This window comes from Bos indicus, chromosome 5 (genome assembly GCF_029378745.1).
Source record: "Bos indicus isolate NIAB-ARS_2022 breed Sahiwal x Tharparkar chromosome 5, NIAB-ARS_B.indTharparkar_mat_pri_1.0, whole genome shotgun sequence".
NCBI lineage: Eukaryota > Metazoa > Chordata > Mammalia > Artiodactyla > Bovidae > Bos > Bos indicus.
The window spans coordinates 99203964-99231546 of NC_091764.1; the positions used below are offsets into that span (position 1 = coordinate 99203964).

The 27583-nt window shown below is 36.0% G+C and overlaps 1 protein-coding gene and 1 long non-coding RNA gene across 9 annotated transcripts in view; both read right to left on the minus strand.

Annotated features, from left to right (window-relative positions):
• Positions 1-353: 353 nt before the first annotated feature.
• Positions 354-27583, minus strand: part of LOC139183202 (NKG2-A/NKG2-B type II integral membrane protein-like) — a 40592-nt gene continuing 13362 nt past the window's right edge. Inside the window, exons 1-7 of one of the 2 annotated variants that reach the window (XM_070790100.1) lie at positions 8519-8914; positions 6552-6662; positions 5890-5988; positions 5342-5395; positions 4651-4802; positions 2931-3031; positions 354-2609 (exon numbers count right to left, since the gene is read on the minus strand). In XM_070790100.1, coding sequence (XP_070646201.1) covers positions 2492-2609; positions 2931-3031; positions 4651-4802; positions 5342-5395; positions 5890-5988; positions 6552-6621 — 594 coding nt within the window. In that variant the 5' untranslated portion in view covers positions 6622-6662; positions 8519-8914 and the 3' untranslated portion in view covers positions 354-2491. Of the gene's footprint in view, positions 2610-2636; positions 3032-4650; positions 4803-5341; positions 5396-5889; positions 5989-6551; positions 6663-8518; positions 8915-27583 lie in introns of those variants that run through there. The other variant, XM_070790099.1, reaches the window with a different exon arrangement.
• LOC139183199 (uncharacterized) lies at positions 15637-26982 on the minus strand. Of its 7 annotated transcripts, none has more exons than XR_011566743.1 (4): positions 24539-26982; positions 23330-23978; positions 20366-21635; positions 15637-17988 (listed from the first exon to the last, which is right to left on the minus strand). It is a non-coding gene; the product is annotated as an uncharacterized lncRNA (long non-coding RNA). The 7 variants fall into 7 exon arrangements; XR_011566740.1 differs by having other exon boundaries at positions 20366-23978; positions 24539-24649; positions 26476-26981; XR_011566739.1 differs by having other exon boundaries at positions 20366-20431; positions 20530-23978; positions 24539-26981.

Below are 27583 nucleotides of genomic sequence, written 5' to 3' on the forward strand. Positions count from 1 at the left end.
CAAAATAGCCGTTTACAAAAACATGGCTATGAAATGTCCATTTTGTGTGAAATTTCTATGTTGGAAACTGTAAAATATTTTGGGGGATTTCGCTGGTGGTCCAGTGGTTCGGATTACTTGCTTCCGGTGCAGGGAGTGGGCGTTCGATCCCTGGTCACTGAATCAAATTAGCACATGCTGAACAGTGCCACATAAATAAATAAATAAGTAAAAATTGATCAATAAAATAGGGAGAATTTAAAGAAAATCTAATTGATTTGAAGGATAAAGCATGATATTGACTGGAAGAGTCAATATTGTAAGACGATTATCTTCAGAAATTATTTTAAAGATTAAACGCAGTCCCAAAGCAGTTATTTTTTAAAAACTTTATTGAGGTGTCATTTACAGAGCATAAAATTTATCCATTTAACATATATAAATCCATGATTCTAAATTATTCACAGTTTACGACCATCACTACTATCAAACTCTAGAAAGCATTCATCACTAATCAATTTGCAGTCTTTTCCTGTTCTGTCTCTTCACAACCCCTAGTAATCACTAATCTACTTTTGGTCTCTCTACTCCTATTTTTGATATTACATGGAAATGGGCTCACACAATATGCAACATTATAGAGGTTTGAATGCCATAAACATACTGTTGAGCAAAAAAAGTGAGACACAAAAGTAACAATACCTATATTTTGGATGTGTATATGATACTTCAGTGGGGTTTTCCAAGGTGGCACTAGTGGTAAAGAGACTGCCTGCCAGTGCAGGAGATGAGGGCTTGATCCTTGGGTCAGAAAGGTCCTCCAGGGCCCACTCCAGTAGTCTTTTTTTTTTTTAATTAATTTATTTATTTTAATTGGGGGATAATTACTTTAAAATATTGTGGTATTTTTCTCACACATGTACATGAATCAGCCATGGGTGCGCATGTGTTCCCCCATTCAGAACCCCGCTCTCACCTTCCTCCCTCCCCAATCCCTTGGGTTGTCCCAGGGCACCAGCTCTGAGTGTCCTGCTTCATGCATCCAACTTGCACTGGTCATCTCTTTTATATACGGGAATATACATGTTTCAGTGCTATTCTCTCAAATCATCCCACCCTCGCCTTCTCCCACATACTCCAAAAGTCTGTTCTTTACGTCTGTGTCTCTTTTGTTGCCTTGCGTATTGGATCGTTTTTACCTTCTTTCTAAAGTCCATATATGTGCATTAATATAGTGTATTGATGGTTCTCTTTCTGATTTAGTTACCTCTGTATAATAGGCTCCAGTTTCATCCACCTCATTAGAACTGATTCAAACGCTGGGAAAACCAGTCAACCATATGCAAAAGAATGAAACTAGAACACTTTCTAACACCATAAACAAAAATAAACTCAAAATGGATTAAAGATCTAAGTTTAACACCAGAGACTATTAAAACACTTAGAGGAAAACAGAGGCATAACACCCTCTGACATAAATCACAGCAAGATTCTCTATTACCCACCTTGCAGAGTAATGGAAATAAAAACAAAAATACAAATGGGACCTAGGTAAACTTAAAAGCTTTTGCACAACAAAGGAAACTATAAGCCAGGTGGAAAGGCAGCCTTCAGAATGGAAGACAATAACAGCAAATGAAACAACTGACAAAGAATTAAGCTCCAAAATATACAAGCAGTTCATGCAGCTCAATACCAGAAAAATGAACAACCGAATCAAAAAGTGGGCCAAACATTGAAATACGTATAATATCATATATGGAACGAGTCGCCAGTCCAGGTTTGATGCAGGATACTGGATGCTTGGGGCTGGTGCACTGGGACGACACAGAGGGATGGTGTGGGAAGGGTGGAGGGAGGAGGGTTCAGGATGGGGAACACATGTATACCTGTGGCAGATTCATTTCGATATTTGGCAAAACCAATACAATATTGTAAAATGTAAAAATAAAATAAAATTAAAAAAAAAAGTGGGCCAAACAAGTAAACAGACATTTCTCCAAAGAAGATATACAGAGGGCTAATAAAACACACGAAAATATATGTAGGTTTCTCATATCACAACATCACTCATTACTAGAAAATGCAAATTAAAAACACAATGAGGTATTGTCTCTGCCGGTCAGAATGGCCACCATAAAAAGGTTGACAAATAGCTGGAGAGGGTGTGGAGAAAAAGGAAACCCTCTTACACTGTTGATGGGAATGCAAACTGGTACAGCCACTATGGAGAAGAGTGTGGAAATTCCTTAAAAATCTGGGAATAGAACCACTCCAGTATTCTTGACTGGAGAATTCCTTGGACAGAGAAGCCTGACAGCCTATAGTCCATGGGGTCTCAAAGAGTCAGACACAACTGAACGAATGAGCACACACAATTATATTTCAACTGTTTTTGAAAAACATTCGTTATCAGAAAAAATAATATAATTCATTTTAAAATTTATGCAATCAGAATATTATTTCCATTACATAAAAGATCAAGTTACCCAACAGCATCCAAACTCATATTTTAATTCTCAAGCTTGTGCTTGCAATGATATGTATTTGGAAACTGACAGTCTTCTGCTTTTATGCCCCATAAATATTGTACAGCACAGTTATGTTCATCAGGTACATTGTCTGTTATCCTGTTATGGAAAAATGCATAATTCTGTTATATTCTATGAAGACAACTCATGAAACAATAGCATTTTCCGTGTAACTGTAATACAAGATATTTTGAAAATGGGTAATGAAGTCTTTAATAAAATTTCAGTTAGAGCTTGTTATTAGGAAATCGGGCTACAGAGTAGCCTGGTTTTCAACATTGGTATCAACATTTTATTAACTTTCAATATCTTCCTTCAGCTTTCTATAATTTGACTAAAACAAATGTATTCATGTTATTTTAAAAATATTTCTTTTTTGTATTTTTCCTCCTCTATATAGCATTCTTTTTACAAACTTACTGTAGATTGCAAGTTGAACCATTTAGCCACTTCCAAGGACGACCGCGGCCTTCACGAGAGACTTGAATCCACGATATAATTGATAGGGACATCAGAAATTTCTAGTCAAAATAAAGAATTTTCACTTAAATAGTCCTTATGAAATGTTTTTGTTAATTTTTAAAATGCAAGTCAAAGGATGTGTTCTTTCATAGCATCTTTCATTCTTTGAACAAATTGAGCATGTTAGATTCTAATCTAGCACTAAAAAATATAGGAGTTGAAAGTTCGAAGTTTTAATAGTGCCATAAATATTAACCAATATCTGTACTTTTGATTCAAAATTAACTCAACATTTATACTTATCAGTTTCACTGTGTTCTAATGTTAATACGGAAAATTCCTTTTTTTTTGACAGCCATTTAATAAAGGGATCAGAGACTCATTTCTCTCTGCTCCTCCCTGCTAAGTTCAACTGTAACATGGGAACTAATGAAAGACACGAGAAAGGAGAACTCTGAAAGGTGGAAAGAGAAGGGTGATGTGGCTTGAGACTTCCCAGCAGTCCCACTCCTCTGTAATTGCTAATCACTTCTCTGTGATGAGAGAACAAGGTGGGAGATGAGGGAGTGATAATTAGGTGCGTCTTGTATCTCCCCACCAACCAGGTGAAAGTGACCTAGGCCTCTTACTTCCCAAACACCCCATACCTAACCTAGCTGTTGGGTGTAGCACAGGTAAGCTATTCCTCCTGTGTGTTGAGAGAATCGTGTAGGCAACACCAGGTAAGCCTTACAAGGTGATCCATCAGCACATTTACTAACAAGGAGCAGTCAGAGAAATTGCCTCTGTTTCCTCCACTGAGAGACACTAGGGTTGGGTGATAGGGGTGGGGGTGGGACCAGCAAAGGGGATGTCTTGACTAAAACTACTGAAGCTAAGAAGCTTCTTTATCCCTGAGGGTGTAAGACTCCATTTCCACCCAGCGGCATTGGAAAGAATGGATCTTAACTGTTGAATTCACACAATGAGCTGTGGAAATTTAAAAACTTCACACAAATGCAAAAAGTTGGAGGAACTGCAAAATATCATATGGCAGTGATGAGACAGGGACAACCTGTATGATTCCATGTGCTGGAGTAGAAAATGGAAACCCACTTCAGTATTCTTGCCTGGAAAATTCCATGGACACAGGAGCCTGACAGGCTGAAGTTAATAAGGTTGCAAAGAGTCAGACACGAATGACTAAGCACGAACACGGGATTCCATGTACATGATTCAAAAGCAATCAAAGAGATTCTATAATATCTAAAGGCAGGATAGAGAGTAAATAAGGAGGTGAGACGTGATAAGATATTACAGAGGGGTGGGGCTGCTGGGAAGTTGAAACTTCTATTCCGTGATCTGATGTGCAATTACATAATTCTATAGGCAAAATCATATGTTTATTTTCCTTGATGTATGGTAAAATTAGATAGCACAGTGTATTTTAGAAATTAATAGATTTATAGAAGCATGGTTTTCTATGAAAAGCAAGAACCAGAAATTACCACACATGCGTGAATGGTATAAAAATGTAAATAAAGTATCATAAAGTTATATTCCATTGTTTAATGGAATACTAACAGACCTTAAAATAAACAAGCTACAAATATGTACAAAAGCACAAGTAAATCCTAACAAATATAATGTTGACTAAATGAAGCCTTTAGCAAAGTGTTGGAAACATTTAATATCTTACCATTTCTTCTTCATTGTCTATATAAAGCAGAGTAGAATTCTTAGTAGCACAGGATATCAAACTTTCATTCCATGATTTTTTTTCCAAACTAGTATAATAGCAGTTGTTGGAATATGTAAGCCAGTCTTTTGGACAATGACCACAATGACATTCTGAAGAAAGATTATGAATTACTATTCAAAAACAATTTGAATTTGAAAAATAAAAAATTAACTTACACATATGCATAGATATAAACATGTATGCATACATACACATATATAAAATAACATATCTATGCATCCTCTAGGCTGCATATAAAGACATATAAAACAAGTCTCATTCATACATTCATAGAGAGGGTCTGCTCTCATATCCCAATTTATGTCCCCATATAAAGCAAACACATAGAAATATCGACTAGTTACATGTCTTAAAATTCAAGAAGTGAAACTTCTATTTTAGAATAGCAAAATTATTTGTCTCTTATCATATTATATCAGGAGGAAATTCCAGCCAATTGCCAACAATGGATATGGCGATCATATTGTTGCATAGGGAGAAAGACTCTCCTATAATCATTATTTAGGAATATTGTTGCCTGTTTTTATAATTTATGTTTTATCCCCAGATCTGTTTCTATCTTCACTAGCCTAAGAGAGAGACAAAATACAAACTATATTTATAATAGAAGTTTGAAATCATTATGTACCTTTCGGGAGCTTTGTTACCAGAGAGATCTTATTCTGTTCTGATATTTGGGTACCTAGAAAAAAATGGAAGTAATCTTTTAAAATATTAACATTGATTTAAATAGATAATAATCATTTTAGTTTTCAGTTTAAACCTGGTATTTGTAGGCTTTAGGATGATCTGGAAAATATTGCTTTAAGAATAATTAATGAGGTAATGAAGACTGGGGGGTGTATATTTCAAATATCTTAATGAAAAGACTCCACCACCTCTTACAATAGTTGGTTCAAGCAATCTCAAGAATTAATTTGTTTTTCTCAATAAGGTGTTTCAGTTTCTTAAAGTATATCTTTGAGTTACGAAATCAGAAAATAGCTGTGTATATATTTAATTTTCCCTACAATCAGTCTGTAATTTACACTTTGCTCAACTCATTTGCCATTCAATACTTAGGCTAAATGCACGCATTAAAATAAGAGTTCTATTCCATAATAATATGATATTTTAGAGGCACTGATGATCATTAAAAATGAAAGGTCAATCATAATCTTTCAAAACTTGACTTACGTGGAATAAAAGTTATCACTCTCACTATAGTATACATCAAGACAAAACAGACGATTCCCAGGATCACAACAATGAGCTTCTCTCTAGCTGATGGTGAATCTGCAGGGAGAGAAAACGAAACACTGAGAAAGGAGTGATGGAGACAGTTATTTTAGAAGAACAAAAGATCCCACATCCGTGAGAATTCAAAGACATCAACTTGGACCCCAAAACAATATCTACCATTGCAATCCTCCTCTCAGAATATACCATTCCTTTTTCAGCGAATATAAGGCTTCACGAGTTGTAGATCAAAGACTACAAATTACAGCAATGCCTGGGTAAGTAGTCCTAGAGGAGGGCATGGCAACCTTCTCCAGCATTCATGCCTGGAGAATCCCCATGGACAGAGGAGCCTGGCGGGCTACAGTCCATGGGGTGGCAAAGAGTTGGACACAACTGAGCGACTAAGCACAGCACAGCACATATGTCATATTAGAATATTGTATTTCAAACTCCAGCTCTAAGTCTCATTAATAAAAACATGTAAGCAGGTAAATGCTTTACACTTGCAGGGGTAGTTCCTGTCATTCCATTGACATAACGAAAGGCAATTTGAAAGTTTAATCCCACGTAGGTTTTCTCCTGCTCAGCTGCTAAAATTGATCTTTTCAGGATCTTACCTCTCATTTGCTGTCTCTTGGTGTCCTTAACCAGACTCGGTTCCGAGTAGCTTTCCTTTTGGTTCTTCATCTCTGTGGCTGTTTAATGTCAAGGATGTTGCTCTATGGAAACTTCACATAAGTAGTTAATAAATGGTGTATAAAATCACAAGAAACCTTGAAGAGTTAAACTGGGTGATGTGTGAGATCAGTTAACAGCACTTATTTAGCAACTGAGCAAATCCAAGTTTGGTTCTCATTTCAGTAAACCTTTAGACAACTGTTTCATGATAGAGTAAGTAGTTTTAAAAATAATATTTGGTGTTTAATAACCAAGAGTGGTGGGAATGGGCAGGAGGTGAGAGGCAAACTGAAAGGAGGGGACATATGTACACCTATGGTTAATTTATGCTGATGTATGACAGAAATCAAACCAATATTGTAAACCAGTCATCAATCAGTTAAAAACAAGTAAATATTTAAAAAAATATTCTATTTGACATAATGTTACTTGTTTATTGGAACAATGAAAATTAGCAGATTACTGAAAAAGTTCATGAATAGTAATATCCTGATGAATTGAAAGTCAAAATTAACAGAAACCCTTTAAAATTGTTATAATATCTTTGTTCAAATTAAAGTGCATATTGGAAAAACATGTACCTATTATACAGGTAAGTTTAAAATCCATTAAAAGTTAAAGACAGCTTTCTATGACGAGGGAATAACAGTATTGGCATATATGGTACACTCTGCATTAAACTACTTTAATTGGGACATTCATTAATGAAAAGGGAATGAGATGCTATGAAATAATTGTATTTTGAGTGATTGTGGAGCTCAAAGAAATCATTAAAAAAATTAATGAAATATTTTACATGTTAAAAATGGTACATGACATATTAAATTCTCCAAAAGTTTTATCATATAAAGACAAAACAATGTTAAAATGACATTAAATACTTATTTTACATGCATAATTGACAATTGACCATGGCTAAGATATGAAATCACAAAATGATAAGGAAAAGCATACATCATTTATGGAAGAACAATGTTGATATAAACTTCCAGGAAGATCCTGAGGCTGTCAAGTAAATGAGGGAAGCTTTAGTTGTATCAGCAATTATAAGAAATCAATAATGTGGCTTAATAATTCAGTCAATGGATTCTGTAGTCAGTGCAATCTACAATTAACTCTGGCCTTGAAATTTACAATGTGTGACCTTTAAAAATTATTTAGTATTTAGCAAATGAGTTTACTAATCTAAAATGAGAATAAAGATATGTATGATATAAAGCAAGTAAAAAACCTAATATTAAATTTGACTTTTATTTTATTTCCTATTTTAATGCAATTGCCATTGTATTATTCATATCAGGCAATGTAATTTATTAGACAGAAATCTCTGTGTTAGTGTGTTTTATCTTTCTTCAATATTGCGATCAAGTTTTTTTTTTTTTTTTTTCATAAAGCAGTGATCATATACAATTGAGGTAATCCAGCATTTTACTGGAGGTACCATATTCTGATTTTTACTTTAACTAGATCAGTGAAGAATTATATTGGCCATTCACAATTCTATGAATCCATTTTAACATTCTATATTTAAGGGCTGAGTTAAATATTTAATACTGTATCTAATTATACGTCTATTGATGACAAAATACAATGTTAACTGTCCCTTGTCCTGATGCTACTGATACTCCGTCTTAAATTGCAATGATTAACAAAATCACTTACACATGTATGTATTCACTTGAATAACGTCTGCAGGCAAGAATTTGAACATTTTAAGAAATCTTCCCAAATACTTCATATTTTATTCTTACTTTCTCCCAAAATTAAAATACCCAAATATCAAATACAGATACCAATATCTCTTTAATTCGTTTGCTTAGTAATCGTCCCTAAGTCAAACCACATTGGCATTTGTAATCTCCTGCTAAATGAGATGAGGAATTAGAAAGGAGAGGGAAACACATACCTTCTACAGGCCAGAGTCCTGCCTCTTCTCGTGAGTGGCCAGGTTACTGTGAAAATCAAACAATGTCTGTGGTCTTCACAGACTGCCCTGTGAAGGCCCAGAGTGAAACAATGGTGAAAAAAGTACATTCTTATCACCGTGTCACTGAAACAGGAAATTCTTACGCTTGGGTATTTTGAAGACAGTTTATCTCGTCACACAACTCCAGAATATAGGAGACTTTGGATATGTAGTGTATCAGTTAGTTTGTTCTTTGGTGAGTTCTTCTGAGAATTGATTTCCCTTTCTAAAAGATATAGGGGGACAAAGGACATGATCACCCTGCTGTTAAGTTGCTTTCACTTCATTCATCAATGCTGAACATTTACGCCTTGTCAAGAGTAACTTCAATGTTTAAGTTTTACTCTTAGATAAGTTTACTAAATCTAGGCATTATTTATTTTTTCCATATAATCTCATTGTGTCATTTCTATTATAATGCAGGAAATCATAATTCCATTGACAGTTTGTATTTAAGGATACTTGTCCCTAATTCAGAAGAGTTACTACATATTAAACTTTTTTCAGTTCAGTTCAGTCGCTCAGTCATGTCTGACTCTTTGTGACCCCGTGAATCGCAGCACATCAGGCCTCCCTGTCCATCACCAACTCCCAGAGTTCACTGAGACTCAAAGTCCATCGAGTCAGTGATGCTATCCAGCCATCTCATCCTGTGTTGTCCCCTTCTCCTCCGGCCCCCAATCCCTCCCAGCATCAGAGTCTTTTCCAATGAGTCAACTCTTCCATGAGGTGGCCAAAGTACTGGAGTTTCAGCTTTAGCATTCCTTCCAAAGAAATCCCAGGGCTGATCTCCTTCAGAAGGGACTGGTTGGATATCCTTGCAGTCCAAGGGACTCTCAAGAGTCTTCTCCAACACCACAGTTCAAAAGCATCAATTCTTCGGTGCTCAGCTTTCTTCACAGTTCAACTATCACATCCATACATGACCACAGGAAAAGCCATAGCCTTGACTAGATGGACCTTTGTTGGCAAAGTAATATCTATGCTTTTAAATATTCTATTTAGGTTGGTCATAACTATCCTTCCAAGGAGTAAGCGTCTTTTAATTTCATGGCTGCAGTCACCATCTGCAGTGATTTTGGAGCCCAGAAAAATAAAGTCTGACACTGTTTCCCTGTTTCCCATCTATTTCCCATGAAGTGGTGGGACCGGATGCCATGATTTTCATTTTCTGAATGTTGAGTTTTAAGCCAGCTTTTTCACTCTCCACTTTGACTTTCATCAAGAGGCCTTTGTGTTCCTCTTCACTTTCTGCCATAAGGGTGATGTCATCTGCATATCTGAGGTTATTGATATTTCTCCCGGCAATCTTGATTCCAGTTTGTTTTTCTTCCAGTACAGCGTTTCTCATGATGTACTCTGCATATAAATTAAATAAACAGGGTGACAATATACAGCCTTGATGAACTCCTTTTCCTATTTGGAACCAGTCTGTTGTTCCATGTCCAGTTATAACTGTTGCTTCCTCACCTGCATACAAATTTCTCAAGAGGCAGGTCAGGTGGTCTGGTATTCCCATCTCTTTAAGAATTTTCCAGTTTATTGTGACCCAAACAGTCAAAGGCTTTGGCATAGTCATAAAGCAGAAATAGATGCTTTTCTGGAACTCTCTTGCTTTTTCTATGATCCAGCAGATGTTGGCAATTTGATCTCTGGTTCCTCTGCCATTTCTAAAACCAGCTTGAACATCAGGAAGTTCACGGTTCACATATTGCTGAAGCCTGGCTTGGAGAATTTTGAGCATTACTTTACTAGTGTGTGAGATGAGTGCAATTGTGCAGTAGTTTGAGCATTCTTTGGCATTGCCTTTCTTTGGGATTGAAATGAAAACTGACCTTTTCCAGTCCTGTGGCTACTGCTGAGTTTTCCAAATTTGCTGGCATATTGAGGGCAGCACTTTCACAGCATCATCTTTCAGGATTTGGAATAGCTCAACTGGAATTCCATCACCTCCACTAGCTTTGTTCGTAGTGATGCTTTCTAAGGCCCACTTGACTTCACATTCCAGGATGTCTGGCTCTAGGTGAGTGATCACACCATCCTGATTATCTTGGTCATGAAGTTCTTTTTTGTACAGTTCTTCTGTGTATTCTTGCCACCTCTTCTTAATATCTTCTGCTTCTGTTAGGGCCATACCATTTCTGTCTTTTATCGAGCCCATCTTTGCATGAAATGTTCCCTTGGTATCTTTAATTTTTTGAAGAGATCCCTAGTCTTTCCCATTTTGTTGTTTTCCTCTATTTCTTTGCATTGATCACTGAAGAAGGCTTTCTTATCTCTGCTTGCTATTATTTGGAACTCTGCATTCAGATGCTTGTATCTTTCCTTTTCTCCTTTGCTTTTCACGTCTCTTCTTTTCACAGCTATTTGTAAGGCCTCCCCAGACAGCCATTTTGCTTTTTTGCATTTCTTTAAGAGGAGAGTGAAAAAGTTGGCTTAAAGCTCAACATTCAGAAAACAAAGATCATGGCATCCAGTCCCGTCACTTCATGAGAAAAAGATGGGGAAACAGTGCAAACAGTGTCAGACTTTATTTTTGGACTCCAAAATCACTGCAGATGGTGATTGCAGCCATGAAATTAAAAGACCATTACTCCTTGAAAGGAAAGTTATGACTAACCTAGATAGCATATTCAAAAGCAGAGACATAACTTTGCCAACAAAGGTCCATCTAGTCAAGGCTATGGTTTTTCCAGTGGTCATGTATGGATGTGAGAGTTGGACTGTGAAGAAAGCTGACTGCCGAAGAATTGATGCTTTTGATCTATGATGTTGGCGAAGACTCTTGAGAGTCCCATGGATTGCAAGGAGATCCAACCAGTCTATTCTGAAGGAGATCAGTCCTGGTTGTTCTTTGGAAGTAATATGCTAAAGCTGAAATTCCAATACTTTGACCACCTCACATGAAGAGTTGACTCATTGGAAAAGACTCTGATGCTGGGAAGGATTAGGGGCAGGAGGAGAAGGGGATGACAGAGGATGAGATGGCTGGATGGCATCACCGACTCAATGGACATGAGTTTGAGTGAACTCCAGAGTTGGTGATGGACAGTGAGGCCTGGTGTGCTTCGATTCATGGGGTCGCCAAGAGTCAGACACGACTGAGCAACTGAACTGAACTGAACTGATGAGGAAGAAAGTTCTGGCAATGTTTACAGGTCATAAAAATATTTTTCAGAAAAAAGATGTGTTTTTATTTCTTTATTTACTACTACTTTAAATTTTCTCGGTAATTTGTTTTGTATTAGTCATCTACAAACTCATCTAAAAGTTATAAAATATTTCTCTGTGAGACTCCGACATCAATTCTCTATTCATTTATTTAAAATATTTTCATAGGTCAGGAATTCATATACATTCATAATATAACATGTGAAAAATAGAGGAGTATCACTGACTCCACAGTCTCACTGAATATTGAGTGTGCACTTTGAAGTCTCCTATGTGATGAAAAGGCATTGAGAGGCAAACAGGCCCTTACTTCATGAACATATATGTGGAAAGACATGTTTTGTTTTGTTTTAGGAGCAAAAGCAAATATTTAAGAAACACACAAATGAATAAGTAAGACACACATTTTTTTTTCTTTAAAAAATTTTTATTGGATTCTAGCTGATTTATAATGTGTGATAGTTTCAGGTGTACAGCAGAGTGATTCAGTTATACACATATCTGTATCTACTCTGCTTTTAGATTCTTTTACTATATAGGCCATTACAGAGTATTGAGTAGAGTTCCCTGTGCTACACAGCAGGTTCTCTTTTATATACAGCAATATGTAGATGTCAATGCTAATCTCCCAGTGTATCCCTAACCCCATGGACTGAAGCACACCAGGCAACCCTGTCCATCTCCATCTCCCAAAGCTTGCTTAAACTCATGTCCATTGAGTCAGTGATGCCATCCAACCATCTCATCTTCTGTCGTCCTCTTCTCCTGCCTTCAATCTTTCCCAGCATCGGGGTCTTTTCAAATGAGTCAGTTCTTTGCGTCAGGTGGCCAAAATATTAGAGCTTCAGCTTCAGCATCAGTCCTTCCAATGAATATTAAGACTTGATTTTCTTTAGAACTGAATGGTTTGATCTCCTTGTAGACCAAGGGAATCTTGGGAGTCTTACCCAGCACCACTGTTCAAAAGCATAAATTCTTCAATGCTCAGCCTTCTTTATGGTCCAATTCTCACATCCATACACGACTACTGGAAAAGCCATAGCTTTAACTATAGGGACCTTTGTTGGCAATGTAATATCTCTGCTTTTTAATTTGCTGTCTAGGTGGTAACCATAAATTTACTACATCTGTTGACTCTACTTCTCTATCATAAAATGTCATATAGATTGGAAAGAGAAATAAAACTGTTTATTTGTGAAATGACATAATTGTCCGCACAAATTCCAAAGTATCTCCAAAATCCTCCTAAAACTAATAAGTAAGTAGAGTCCCTGGACTGCAAGCATATCCAACCAGTCAATCCTAAAGGAAATCAATCCTGAGTATTCATTGGAAGGACTGAGGCTGAACCTGAAAGTCCAATACTTTGGCCACTTGATGCAAAGAACTGACTCATTGGAAAAGACCCTGATGCTGGGAAAGATTGAAGGCAGGTGGAGAAGGGGACGACAGAAGATGAGATGGTTGGATAGCATCACTGACTTGATGGACATGAGTTTGAGTGTTTCATGAGTTGGTGATGGACAGGGAAGCCTGGTGTGCTGCAGTCCATGGGGTCGCAGAGAGTCGGACACAACTGAGCGACTGAACTGAACCAAACCGAAATATGGTTTCAGATAGAACAGAATATTAAAATCAGTTATGCTGCTGCTGCTGCTGCTTCAATCGTGTCCGACTCTGTGTGACCCCATAGACGGCAGCCCAACAGGCTCCCCCGTCCCTGGGATTCTCCAGGCTAGAATACTGGAGTGGGTTGCCATTTCCTTCGCCAATGCATGAAAGTGAGAAGTGAAAGTGAAGTCGCTCAGTCGTGTCCAACTCTTAGCGACCCCATGGACTGCAGCCTACCAGGCTCCTCCATCCATGGGATTTTCCAGGCAAAAGTACTGGAGTGGGGTGCCATTGCCTTCTCCCAAAATCGATTATATTTCTATATAAATTGTTAGAAATTGAGAAAAACAAAAAGTATCATTTATAATGGACTTCCTTGGTGGCCTGGATGGTAAAGCGTCTGCCTAAAATGTGGGGGACCCAGGTTCAATCCCTGGGTTGGGAAGATCTCCTGGAGAAGGAAATGACAACCCATTCCAGTATTCTTGCCTGGAAAATCTCATGGATGGAAGAACCTGGTAGGCTACAATTCATGGGGTCAAAAGCTGTAAGTTGATAGTATAAATGTACCAAATATTTGCACCGTTTGTATGCTGAATTATAAAATACTAGTGAGAAAGGTTGAAAAAGACAAATTGATAAATAAACTGTCGTCTTAAACTGGAAGTCTAAACATTATGATGATTCCTTTTCTCCCTTAATTGCTCTATAAAGTTAAGTCAGTCATAATCAGAAACACACAGCCTGGTTCTCTGTGACAACCTACAGGAGCTGCATGGAGTGGGAGAAAGATTCATGTGAGAGGGGACATATGTATACTTATGGCAGACTCACATTGTTGTATAATAGAATTCAGCACAACATTGTAAAGCAATTTGCCTCCAATTAAAAAAAAAAGGTTAAAAAATAAGAAACATATTAAGCTTTTATTTTGTAGAAAGTTGCATATTAATTTTAATTTTTTAAAATGAATTTTGGTTTTTTTTTGTTGTTTTTTTTTCTCCCTAGTATTTATTTATTTATTTTAATTTAATTTTATTTTTAAACTTTACATAATTGTACTAGTTTTGCCAAATATCAAAATGAATCCGCCACAGGTATACATGTGTTCCCCATCCTGAACCCTCCTCCCTCCTCCCTCCCCATACCATCCCTCTGGGTCATCCCAGTGCACTAGCCCCAAGCATCCAGTATCGTGCATCGAACCTGGACTGGCATCTAGTTTCATACATGATATTTTACATGTTTCAATGCCATTCTCCCAAATCTTCCCACCCTCTCCCTCTCCCATAGAGTCCATAAGACTGTTCTATACATCAGTGTCTCTTTTGCTGTCTTGTACACAGGGTTATTGTCACCATCTTTCTAAATTCCATATATATGTGTTATTATACTGTATTGGTGTTTTTCCTTCTGTGACTTTTGCTGTTTAAATTGTTCCAGCTTTGGCCATTGGTAATTCCTTTACCTAGTTGACATACCTCTACAGTTTTAAGCACTTCTCCATTTTCTAGAACTACAAAAATCTCCAGGCTCTTCTTATGTATTTCCTACCCCTATTTTAGAATCAGCCATTTTTTTCAAGTAGCTAAGATTTTATTTACTAATAATGGAATTATAATAAAAAATGGCCACTAAGTAAGTCTTTTCTTCTTTGCAAAAAAAAGGTAAAACAATTTTGAAAAAGACAATGCAGGAGAACTCACATCACTTCATAACGTCCTATAAATTCACAATAATCAAGTTATTGGTGAAAGAAGGCAGATATTCAGATCAATGAAATAGGATAGCGTTTAGAAATAGATACAAGTATAAGTGGTGAATTGATTTTTGACAAAAGTGCCATGATAATTCAACAGAAGAGTACAATTTTCAAAAAATGGTGCTGAAATAACTAGACATCTTTTTGCAAAACATTTTTAAAAAGAATTCAATCCATACTTTGTACTATATACAAAATTAATGCGATGAAATATAGGTATCAATGTAAACAGAGCTTCTAGAAGAAGGCATAGGAGAAAATTTTTCAAGTTCAGGTTAATTAAGATTTCTTAATTAAAAACTTCATAAATATAAAAACATATGTTTAAAAATTATTTATTTAACTTCTTCAAGTTAAACTTCTGCTCATCTAAACTTCTTAAAAGAATGTTAAGAGAATACTAGGTATACTGGAAGGCAGTATTTATGAAACACATGTCTGAAAAAATATTAACATCCAAAATATATAAAGAGAGAACTCTCAGAGCTCAATAATAAGAAAATGGACAACCCAATAAAAATAGGCAAAATATTTAATCAATCTTTACCATAGGAGATCATATGAAAGGATGGTGCACATTATTTATTGGTTCAGTTCAGTTCAGTCATTCAGTGGTGTCTGTTTCTTTGCGATCCCATGAATTGCAGCACGCCAGGCCTCCCTGTCCATCACCAACTCCTGCAGTTTACTCAAACTCATGTCCATCAAGTCGGTGATGCCATCCAGCCACCTCATCCTCTGTCATCCCCTTATCCTCCTGCCCCCAATCCTTCCCAGCATCAGAGTCTTTTCCAATGAGTCAACTCTTCGCATGAGGTGGCCAAGGTATTGGAGTTTCAGCTTTAGCATCAGTCCTTCCAATGAACACCCAGGACTGATCTCCTTTAGAATGCACTGGCTGGATCTCCTTGCAGTCCAAGGGACTAACAAGAGTCTTCTCCAACACAGTTCAAAAGCATCAATTCCTCAGTGCTCAGCTTTCTTCACAGTCCAACTCTCACATCCATACATGACCACTGGAAAAACCATAGCCTTGACTAGATGGACCTTTGTTGGCAAAGTAAGGTCTCTGCTTTTGAAAGTGCTATCTAGGTTGGTCATAACTTTCCTTCCAAGGAGTAAGCGTCTTTTAATTTCATGGCTGCAGTCACCATCTGTAGTGATTTTGGAGCCCAGAAAAATAAAGTCTGACACTGTTTCCACTGTTTCCCCATCTATTTCCAATGAAGTGATGGGACCAGATGCCATGATCTTCATTTTCTGAATGTTGAGCTTTAAGCCAACTTTTTCACTCTCCTCTTTCACTTTCACAACAGGCTTTTTAGTTCCTCTTCACTTTTTGCCATAAGGTGGTGTCATCTGCATATCTGAGGTTATCGATATTTCTCCTGGCAACATTCATTAGAGATATACAAATATACCTTTATTATACCACACCTTTATTAAAATTTTTTTCATTTTTTCAATATTAAAGTTAGTAGGACACTAGCAAATGGAATTCTCATACACTGCTAATAGAATGCAAAATGGTACAGCCACTTTGCAATATGGAATCATACCCAGAAGTCTGGACTTGCCAGAGAGCATTCAAGCTATTAGTTGTGGTATAGGTCACAAACATAGATCTATTTGTTTTCTTTCTGTTATTATACTGTCTTTCTGCTAAAAAGTAATAAATCAAACAAATGCGTATACAATTGATACAGAATAATGTCTTCACTTATTCTTGGCATTAAATCCCAGGTAAAATGTACATGGCTGTGACAACAGTTTGCAAGATTACTTACTAAATCTGTGTAAGTTGAAGAAATTGGCTACACAGTCCTAAGGTTCATGAGGAGCACTGATACTTTTTCACTCTGCCAACCTGTGCTCATAACTGGTGTGATCTGGGATTTATGTTTGAAAGAGGCAGAAGTGGAGGGTCCACAATGTATCTCTACCAAGCTAAAATATAGGTGCAGCCCATAACAAAGCATGAAATGAGAGATACACAGACTGGACTTCCAAGGGTCTGAGTTTTTATAAAGAAATGTTGTTGCATGTGTCTTTGGTTGTTGTTTCATTAGGTAGCAAGACAAGCTACCTACTTCTCACAAATGAAGCACCTGAATCTGGAACAGTCAGAAGCAGACATCTTTGTTGCTTTAATATATGCACAGTTTCCTTCGTTTGACTCTTTCCAATCACTTAAAATAAAAGCATATAAACAATGTAAAACAGACATTCACTAATGCAAACATAAGAAATATTGGTTCAAAGTTAAGATATATATATTTTTTCTTTCCTTACAAGAAACTATCCCTTGGTGCCTTAGCCTTTCCTAACACATACTTTATAAGGATTATAGCAACAAGTTGAAAAGCCTCCCTCTCTATATATACTCATTTTCTGAACTTAAATTCTTTGTATGCGTGTGTCTGTATGTACATGCAATGCTCATGTGTGTGCTAGTCGCTAAGTTATGTCCTATTCTTTACAACCCCATGGACAGTAGCCTGCCAGCCTCCTCTGTTTATGGGATTTCCCAGGCAAGAATATTGCAGTGCATTGCCATTCTCCAGGGGATCTTCCTGATCCAGGGATCAAACCTGTGTCTCCTGAATTACCAATGGATTCTTTACCACTGTGCCACATGTATATGCCCATATATGTATGTATATTTGTCTATATATTAAAGTGTGCATTTCCCTATATACTTTTCAAAATGTAAACTGGAATATGGAACTTTTTATTTACTATCTATTCTTGAGACTTATGATTTTAGAAAAGGCAATGAGTTATCTTCCCATGTCCATTGATTTCTGGTTCCTTTATGAGATAATCCAATCCAATAGAAATAGGATAGTCTGCTTTGAATGAAGCTCTGCAATAAAAAGAGATATAGTCTATGAGAAAAATGTCTTTTCATAATTCTGAAATGAAATAATAATCTTTTTAATATTTTATTATTTTGAGTAACAGTTTCAAATTCAATTTCATCCTGATTCTGTTCAAATGATAAAATAATAGTCTTAATTACATTTATTAAATATAGTGACATAAATGAAACATAAAATAACACTGTCTTAGCTTACCTATCTTTTTTTTTAAGATTTTTTTGAATGTAGATCATTTTTAAAGCTTTTATTGAATGTGTTGTAATATTGCTTTTTTTTATACTTTTGATTTTTAGCCAAGAGGCATGTGGGCTCTTAGGTGTATGACGAGGGGTCACATCTGTACCTTGTGTGTTGAAAGGTAAAGTCTTAACCATTGGACCACTAGGGAAGTCCTGCACCTATCTTATTTAATCTTCAGACTAAAATATCTTAATTTACTTTCAAAACTGACACTTGTAGCTCAAGAAAAAATTCTGAGCAAAATCGGTTGGTATTTTGAGGTTCAGGTGTGAAAGATGTTAGGTTTTTACCAATGTCATTTAAATTGTTTTCCCAAAGTACTGTGCTTATTTTTTGTGAAGTGAGCATCTTGAAGAAGTGGTCCTTATTCTACCAGATGAGATATTTACATGGGTATCTGGAAATTACTTGATAAGTACACATGTAACTGATGTGCATCTTGTAACTTAATTTTTACCACATTTATGCACATATATTCAGATTTCGCTGATGGCTCAGTGTAAAGAACCTGCCTGCTAATGAAGGTGATGAGGGTTTGATCTCTGGTTCTGGAAGATTCCCTGGAGAAGGAAATGGTCACCCACCCAAGTACTCTTGCCTGGGAAATCCCATGGACAGAGGAGCCTGGAAGGCTACAGTCCATGGGGTCACAAAAGAGTCGACATGACTTAGCAACTAAACAACAACAAACAACAGCAATGTACATATATTATCTCATGTGATCTTCCTAACATATGTTGGAAAGAAAATATAACCAGTTTTTATTACAAGCAAAATAATGTGTGAAAGGGAACTAAAGAGAGAGTTTCTGACTATAAATTCTGTATTTCTCTATTCTGCTTTAGTTTTTACCCTTAGTTTGTTTTTATTTTCCTTTGTTTCTTTCACCATAGAGAATATGGCAAACACTTAGTCTCTCTACCCAGAAAAAAGTTACGTATATACCATCTACTCATAAGATTTGACATTCAATTTCATGGTTTTCATAGATGATCTTATTTCTTGATGAAGATATCCTACATAAAAGATTAGGGCTTCTAGACTCTAAAGCTAATTTTTGAGCCCACCAGGCTCTCCTGTCTATGGAATCCTCCAGGCAAGAATACTGGAGTGGGTTGCCATTCCCTTCTCCAGGGGATCTTGCTGACCCAGGGATCGAATCCAGATCTTCTGCATTGCAGGCAGATTCTATATTGTCTGAGCCACCAGGGAAGCCCCTTGGAATAAAAAGGAAGTTAATTCAGATCTGCAAATGTCTTCTTTTCGGGTTCAGATTTGCTGTTTTCTTGATGGTTTTCAAGTTCATATTTTTATAGCTATTTATGAGTTGTTAAAAGCCAAAGATATGGGTGATTGTACTCTTACAGATAATTGAGTTAGTCTCAGTGTCTGTGAAAGAATAATAAAAGATTCTCCTTAACTTGGAATGTAAGAATATATTTCTTGAAAGAGTAATAGTAAATTATTTCTCTATTCAAATCAAGGATATTGATAAGGATTATGAAATATTTAGTTCAATTTTCTTGGAAGTTAGTATGAGTTAAAATTTAATATGAGTTTGAATTAACTAATCTTCAATTTTAAATTCATCCTAAGTCTTCCTTTTACCCTAAACTCAGTGGTATTGTACTTCTTGATTTTGTTGGAGGTAAAATGACATTTTTTTTCACAGAGATGCTACATTTCCATGAAATTATCAGTATGAAAATATAATTATCTCTGATAAAATGAAATATTTTAAGCGTAATTTTTTCCTAATTGTTTCATGTTTCCCTTTACATTTGCTCTACTGGAAAAGTTCTAACTGTGGGTGAGTTAGATGAATTAAATGAAATTCTAATTTCATTTCTACTTGTATTTCTGACCTTAAGATGAGAACTGTCTAGATCTGAATCAACTTACAACTGTAAACTATGGACACTCAAATATTATCAAGCATTCAGATTTAGCTAACAGGACTTCCCCAGTGGTCAAGTTGTTAAGAATCTGTCTGCCAAAGCAGGGGACACAGCTTGGATCCCCAGTCCAATAAGATTCCACGTGCAACAGACAGCTAAACCTGCGCACTACAACTACTGAGCCTGAGCTTTCGAGCCCATACTCCACAACAAGGGAAGTCACCTCCACAAGAAGCCCTGTCACCGCAGTTAAAGAAAGCCCACGGGCAGCGAGGAAGACCCAGCACAGCTTAAAAAAAAACAAAAAAGATTTAGGCAACAACTAATGGCCAGAGGGCCAGATGAATAAGATGAATACAGGGTGAGATGGAAAAAGAAATACGTCACCAGCTCTTCCTTATCTTCTATCTTAAGAAGTGTGGAGTCCATTTCCTTGCAGCTTTTTTTACTTTCTTCAAAGTTCTTCAGTTCATCCGAAATATAGTAAGATCTCTGTCCACAACATGACCATTTACTTTTACATTCCTTTCCTTAAAAACAAAAGATATTCCCCGGAGACCATTCAGAGTGTATCTTGAAAGGAATGGTCTGAGACTTAGCTACTGAGGAATCCTTTCTAGTCCTTGTAAAACCATTGATTTCGTGAGATGGATGGACTTCATTTCTAAGTTCCTGGCCTTAGGGAGATGACTTACATCCCTCCAAATCTATGCATAAGACTACTAAAATTCTCTAGGAAATATATCTTAGAAAATTGATGTTTTTTCTCACAATCTCTACAGATAGGAGTTCACAGGGGAAAACAACTTCTTTGTATTCTCTGAAAGAAAGAAAGTGAAAGTCGCTCAGTCATGTCTGACTCTTTGCGACCTGTGAACTATACAGTCCATGGAATTCTCCAGGCCAGAATACTGGAGTGGGTAGCCTTTCCCTTCTCCAGGGGATTTCCTCAACCCAGGAATCTAACCCAGGTCTCCCGCATTGCAGGCGGATTCTTTACCAGCTGAGCCACAAGGGAAGCATTCTCTAGACTAAGTAAAATCTATAGGTACAGAGCTGATCTTAACTTAGCATTGATACACTAACCTAGTACCTAACCTACATACCCATATGAGAGCATATAATAATGATTAGAGAATGTGCTAAAGGAGATGTAGAATTTTTTGGTAGAAAAAGTATTATTTTGAGAAATGGTGATTTAAAAGAATATATCATGTATACAGAAGAATCTAACTACTGGGAAAGATGAGTATTTTTTCCTGAAATTAAATAAAATGAAAGTTGGACTTCATAGTTGGCTGAGTCTAAAATAACATCCAAATGAGCAGGTTATCAACTGACTAAGAGAAGCAGAGAAGATACTTGTTGGTCTCAGTCTTTTATCTACATACATATTAAGTGGTTTCTCTTTGAAAGTCATGATTTTAGATGCGGAGTTTTTTGTGTTCCATTGTCCAATGGAGGCTCTGGTAATCCACCCTGGAAAACTTTCACTGTACATTATTGAAGTGAAGTGAAAGTAGCTCAGTTGTGTCCGACCATTTGTGATCCCATGTACTATATAGTCCATGGAATTCTCCAGGCCAGAATACTGGAGTGGGTAGCCTTTCCCTTCTCCAGGGGATCTTCCCAACCCAGGGGTTGAACCCAGATCTCCTGCATTGCAGGTGGATTCTTTACCAGTTGAGCCACAAGGGAAGCCCAATAATACTGGAGTGGGTAGCCTATCCCTTCTCCAGGGGACCTTCCCAACCCAGGAATCAAAACAGGGTCTCCCGCTGTGTGGGCAGATTTTTTACCGACTGAGCTCTCAGGGACATCAGTACATCATTAGCTCTAGGAAAACATAACATGGGGCAGACTAAAAGGCATACATTAAATTTTAAGATGTCAATTAATGTTCAGGAGTTTTATTCCTGTGCTTTTTAGGGAGATAAGACTATAAAGGAAGACGCAAATTACATCATGAAAAAGCCTTCAGGGATGCTAAGGTAGTTGGATTTTTAAGGTAAAGCTTGTGATCTCAATGCCAGCAATGAGTAATCTGAAAATAGCATTTTTGCAGAAGTATTCACAACAGCCAAGATATGGAAACATCCTAGGTGTCCATTGACAGATGAATGGATAAAAAAGTTGTGCAGTACACACACACACATATATATGCACATACATACAATACAATACTCAGCCACAAGAAAGAAGGAAATTCTGCCATTTGCAACCACATAGATGAACTTTAAGGACATTATACTAAATGAAATAAGTCAGACAAAGACAAGTATTGTATGCTGTCACTTATTTGTGGAATCTAAAAAACTGATCTCATAGAAGCAGAGAGCAGAATAGTAGGTTCTAGGTGTTGGGGAGCAGAGAAGGAGGAGAAATGTTCAAAGGGTACATAATTTCAGTTATAAAATAAATACATGATGAGTATCTAATATACAGGATTGTGACTGTAATTTAAAATATTGTATTCAATACTTGAATGTTGCTGAGAAGATCTTAAATATTCTCACCACAAGAAAGAAGTGGTAATTATGTGGCTGGTGGTAATCACTTTACAATATATGTGTATAAAATCAACGCATTTTATAACTTCAACTTACACAGTGTTATATGTCAATTATAGCTCAATAAAGTTGGAAAAAATAAAAAAAGAAAAATGTTCCATTTAAAGTAGACCAAAAATAATTAATATCCAGAAATATATGTAACTAATATGTGCAAAACATATACTTTAAAAACAAAATTGTTAAAAATCAAAGGATAAATAAATGGATGGAAAGATATATCGTATTTCCCTTATGTCACACGTGAAAATTAACTGAAAATGGATGAAGCACAAACATTAAGAAGAAAAAAAAATGCTTTGGATAGGATAGGTGAAAGTTGTGATCCTGGATTAGGCAATGGTTTCTTAGCTATGATACTAAAACCTCTGTTTTTGAATAACAATATTTTTTGTATCTTATAGCAGGATAAAATTAGAGTCAATTGCCTATAATGGATTTGGTGATCATATTGCTGCATAGGGAGGAAGCCTCTCTTATAATGATTATTTAGGAATATTTGTTGCCTGATTTTATAATTTATGTTCTACCCCAAAATCTGTTTCTATCTTCACTAGCCTAAGATAGAGACAAAACACAAACTATATTTATATTAGAAGTTTGAAATCATTATGTACCTTTCTGGAGCTTTGTTATCAGAGAGGACTTATTCTGTTCTGATATTTGGATACCTAGAAAAAAATGTAAGTAATCTTTTAAAATATTAACATTGATTTAAATAAATCATAATACTTTTAGTTTTTAGTTTAAACATGGTGTTTTTAGAATTTAGGATGATCTGGAAAAAATTGCTTTAAGAATAATTAATAAGGTAATGAAGACTGGAGGGTGCATATTTCAAAAACCTTAGAGAAGAGACTCCACCACCTCTTACAGTACTTGGTTCAAGCAATCTCAAGAATTAATTTGTTTTTCTCAATAAGGTGTTTCATTTTCTTAAAGTATATCTTTGAGTTATGAAATCAGAAAATATCTATGTATATATTTAATTTTCCCTACAATCATTCTGTAATTTATATTTTGCTCAACTCACAATAACCATTCAATACTTAGGCTAAATGCACACATTAAAATAACAGTTCTATTCCATAATAATATGACATTTTAGAGGCACCGACGATCATTAAAATGAAAGGTTCAATCATAATCTTTCAAAACTTGACTTATGTGGAATAAAAGTTATCACTCTCACTATAGTATACATCAAGACAAAACAGACAATTCCCAGGATCACAACAATGAGCTTCTCTCGAGCTGATGGTGAATCTGCAGGGAGAGAAAATTAAACACTGAGAAAGGAGTGATGGAGACAGTTATTTTAGAAGAACAAAAGATCCCACATCCATGAGAATTTAAAGACATCAACTTGGACCCCAAAACATTTACCATTGCAATCCTCCTCTCAGAATATACCATTCCTTTTTCAGCGAATATAAGGCTTCACGAGTTGTAGATCAAAGACTAAAAATTACAGCGATGCCTGGGTAGGTAGTCCTAGAGGAGGGCATGGCAACCTTCTCCAGCATTCATGCCTGGAGAATCCCCATGGACAGAGGAGCCTGGTGGGCTACAGTCCATGGGGTGGCAAAGAGTTGGACACAACTGAGCGACTAAGCACAGCACAGCACATATGTCATATTAGAATATTGTATTTCAAACTCCAGCTCTAAGTCTCATTAATAAAAACATGTAAGTGGGTAAATGCTTTACACTTGCAGGGGTAGTTCCTGTCATTCCATTGACATAACGAAAGGCAATTTGAAAGTTTAATCCCACGTAGGTTTTCTCCTGCTCAGCTGCTAAAATTGATCTTTTCAGGATCTTACCTCTCATTTGCTGTCTCCTGGTGTCCTTAACCAGACTCGGTTCTGAGTAGTTTTCCTTTTGGTTCTTCATCTCTGTGGCTGTTTAATGTCAAGGATGTTGCTCTATGGAAACTTCACATAAGTAGTTAATAAATGGTGTATAAAATCACAAGAAACCTTGGAGAGTTAAACTGGGTGATGTGTGAGATCAGTTAACAGCACTCATTTAGCAGCTGAGCAAATCCCAGTTTGGTTCTCATTTCAGTAGACCTTTAGACAACTGTTTTTCGTAGAGTAAGTAGTTTTAAAAATAGTATTTGATGTGTAATAACCAAGAATGGTGGGAAATGGCGGGAAGTGAGAAGGAAACTCAAAGGAGGGGACATATGTACACCTATGATTAATTTATGCTGATGTATGACAGAAATCAAACCAATATTGTAAACTGTCATCAATCAGTTAAAAACAACTAATTCTCTGTTTGACATAATGTTACTTGTTTATTGGAACAATGAAAATTAGTAGATTACTAAAAAAGTTCATGAATAGTAATATCCTGATGAATTGAAAGTCAAAATTCACGAAACACTTGAAAATTGTTATAATATCTTTGTTCAAATTAAAGTCTATATTTGAAAAACATGCACCAATTATATAGTTAGGTTTAAAATCCATTAAAAGTTAAAGACAGCTTTCTATGATGAAGGAATAACAGTATTGGCATATATGGTACACTGCATTAATCTACTTTAACTGGGACATTCATTAATGAAAAGGGAATGAGATGCTATCAAATAATTCTTCTATTTTGAGTGATTGTGGAGCTCTAGGAAATCATTAAAAATTAAATAAATATTTTATATGTTAAAAATGGTACATGACATATTAAATTCTCCAAAAGAGTTTATCATATAAAGATAAAACAATGTTAAAATGTCATTAAATACTTATTTTACATGAGTAATTGACAATTGACAATGGCTAAGATATGAAATCACAAAATGATAAGGAAAAGCATACATCATTTATGGAAGAACAATGTTGGTACAAACTTCGAGGAAGATCCTGAGGCTGTTAAGTCAATGAGGGAAGCTTTAGTTGTATCAGCAATTATAAGAAGTCAACAATGTGCCTTAAAAATTCAGTCAATGGATTCTGTAGTAGTGCAATCGACAATTAATTCTGGCTTTGAAATTTACAATGTATGACCTTTAAAAATTATTTAGTATTTAGCAAATGAGTTTACTACTCTAAAATGAGAATAAAAATATGTATGATATAAAGCATGTAAAACACCTAATATTAAATTTGCCTTTTATTTTATTTCTTATTTTAATGCAATTGCCATGGTAGTATTCATATCAGGCAATATAATTTATTAGACAGAAATCTCTGTGTTAGTGTGATTTATCTTTTTTCAATTTTATGACCAAGTTTTTATAAAGCATTTGATTATATATAATTGAGTTAATCCAGCATTTTACTGGAGGTACCATATTCTGATTTTTACTTTAATTAGACAAGTGAAGAATTTTATTGGCCACTCACAATTCTATGAATCCATTTTAATAACATATTTTTAAGGGCTGAGTTAAATATTTAATACTATATCTAATTCTATGTCTATTGATGACAAAATACAATGTTAACTGTCCCTTGTCCTGATGCTACTGATCCTTCATCTTAAATTGCATTGATTAACAAACTCAGTTATACATGAAAGTTTTCCCTTGAATAATGTCTGCAGGCAAGAATTTGAACATTTTAAGAAATCTTCCCAAATACTTCATATTTTATTCTTATTTTCTCCCAAAACTAAAATACCCAAATATCAAATATAGATACGAATATCTCTTTAATTTGTTTGCTTAGCAATTGTCCCTAAGTCGAACCACATTGGCATTTGTAATCTCCTGCTAAATGAGATGAGGAATTAGGAAGGAGAGGGAAACACATACCTTCTACAGGCCAGAGTCCTGCCTCTTCCGTGAGTGGCCAGGTTACTGTGAAAATCAAACAATGTCTGTGGTCTTCACAGACTGCCCTGTGAAGGCCCAGAGTGAAACAATAGTGGAAAAAGTAAATTCTTATCACTGACTCACTGAAACAGGAAATTCTTATGCTTGGGTATTTTGAAGACAGTTTATCTCATCACACAACTCCAGAATATAGGAGACTTTAGATATGTAGTGTATCAGTTAGTTTGTTCTTTGGTGAGTTCCTCTGAGAATTGATTTCCCTTTCTAAAAGATATAGGGGGACAAAGGACATGATCACCCTGCTGTTAAGTTGCTTTCACTTCATTCATCAATGCTGAACATCTACTCCTTGTAAAGAGTAACTTCAATGTTTAAGTTTTACTTTTAGATAAGTTTGCTAAATCTAGGCATTACTTATTTCTTTTCCTTATAATCTCATTGTGTCATTTCTATTATAATGGAGGAAATTATAATTCCATTAACAGTACGTATTTAAGGATACATATCCTTAAATCAGAAGAGTTACTACATTTTAAACTTTTTTAACTGTCATTAATTTTTAGCTTTCTAAAATCTAGACAAATGGAATATAAATCTGTAGTTATATACCAATTTATTGTTGTTGTTCAGTCGTGAAGCCATGTCTGACTCTTTGTGACTCTGTCGACTGCAGCAGGCAAAATTTCCCTTTTACTATCTCCCTGAGTTTGTTCAAATTCACGTCCAATGATGGGCTTCCCTGGTGGCTCACATGGTAAAGAATCTGCTTGTGATACAACAGACCTGGGTTCAATCCCTGGCTGAGGAAGATCCCCTGGAGAAAGAAATGGCAACCCACTCCAGGATTCTTGCCTGGAAAATTCCATGGAGAGAGGAGCCTAGCGGGGCTACCATCCATGGGGTCACAGAATCAGACATGACTGAAGAGACTGAGCACACCCACGACTACACGTCCATTGAGTCAGTGAGGTCATCCAGTCACATATTCCTCTGTGGCCCTCTTCTCCTCTTGCATTGAATCTTTTCCAGCATCAGGATCTTTTCCAATGAGTCAGCTCTTTACATCAGGTGGCCAAAGTATTGGAGC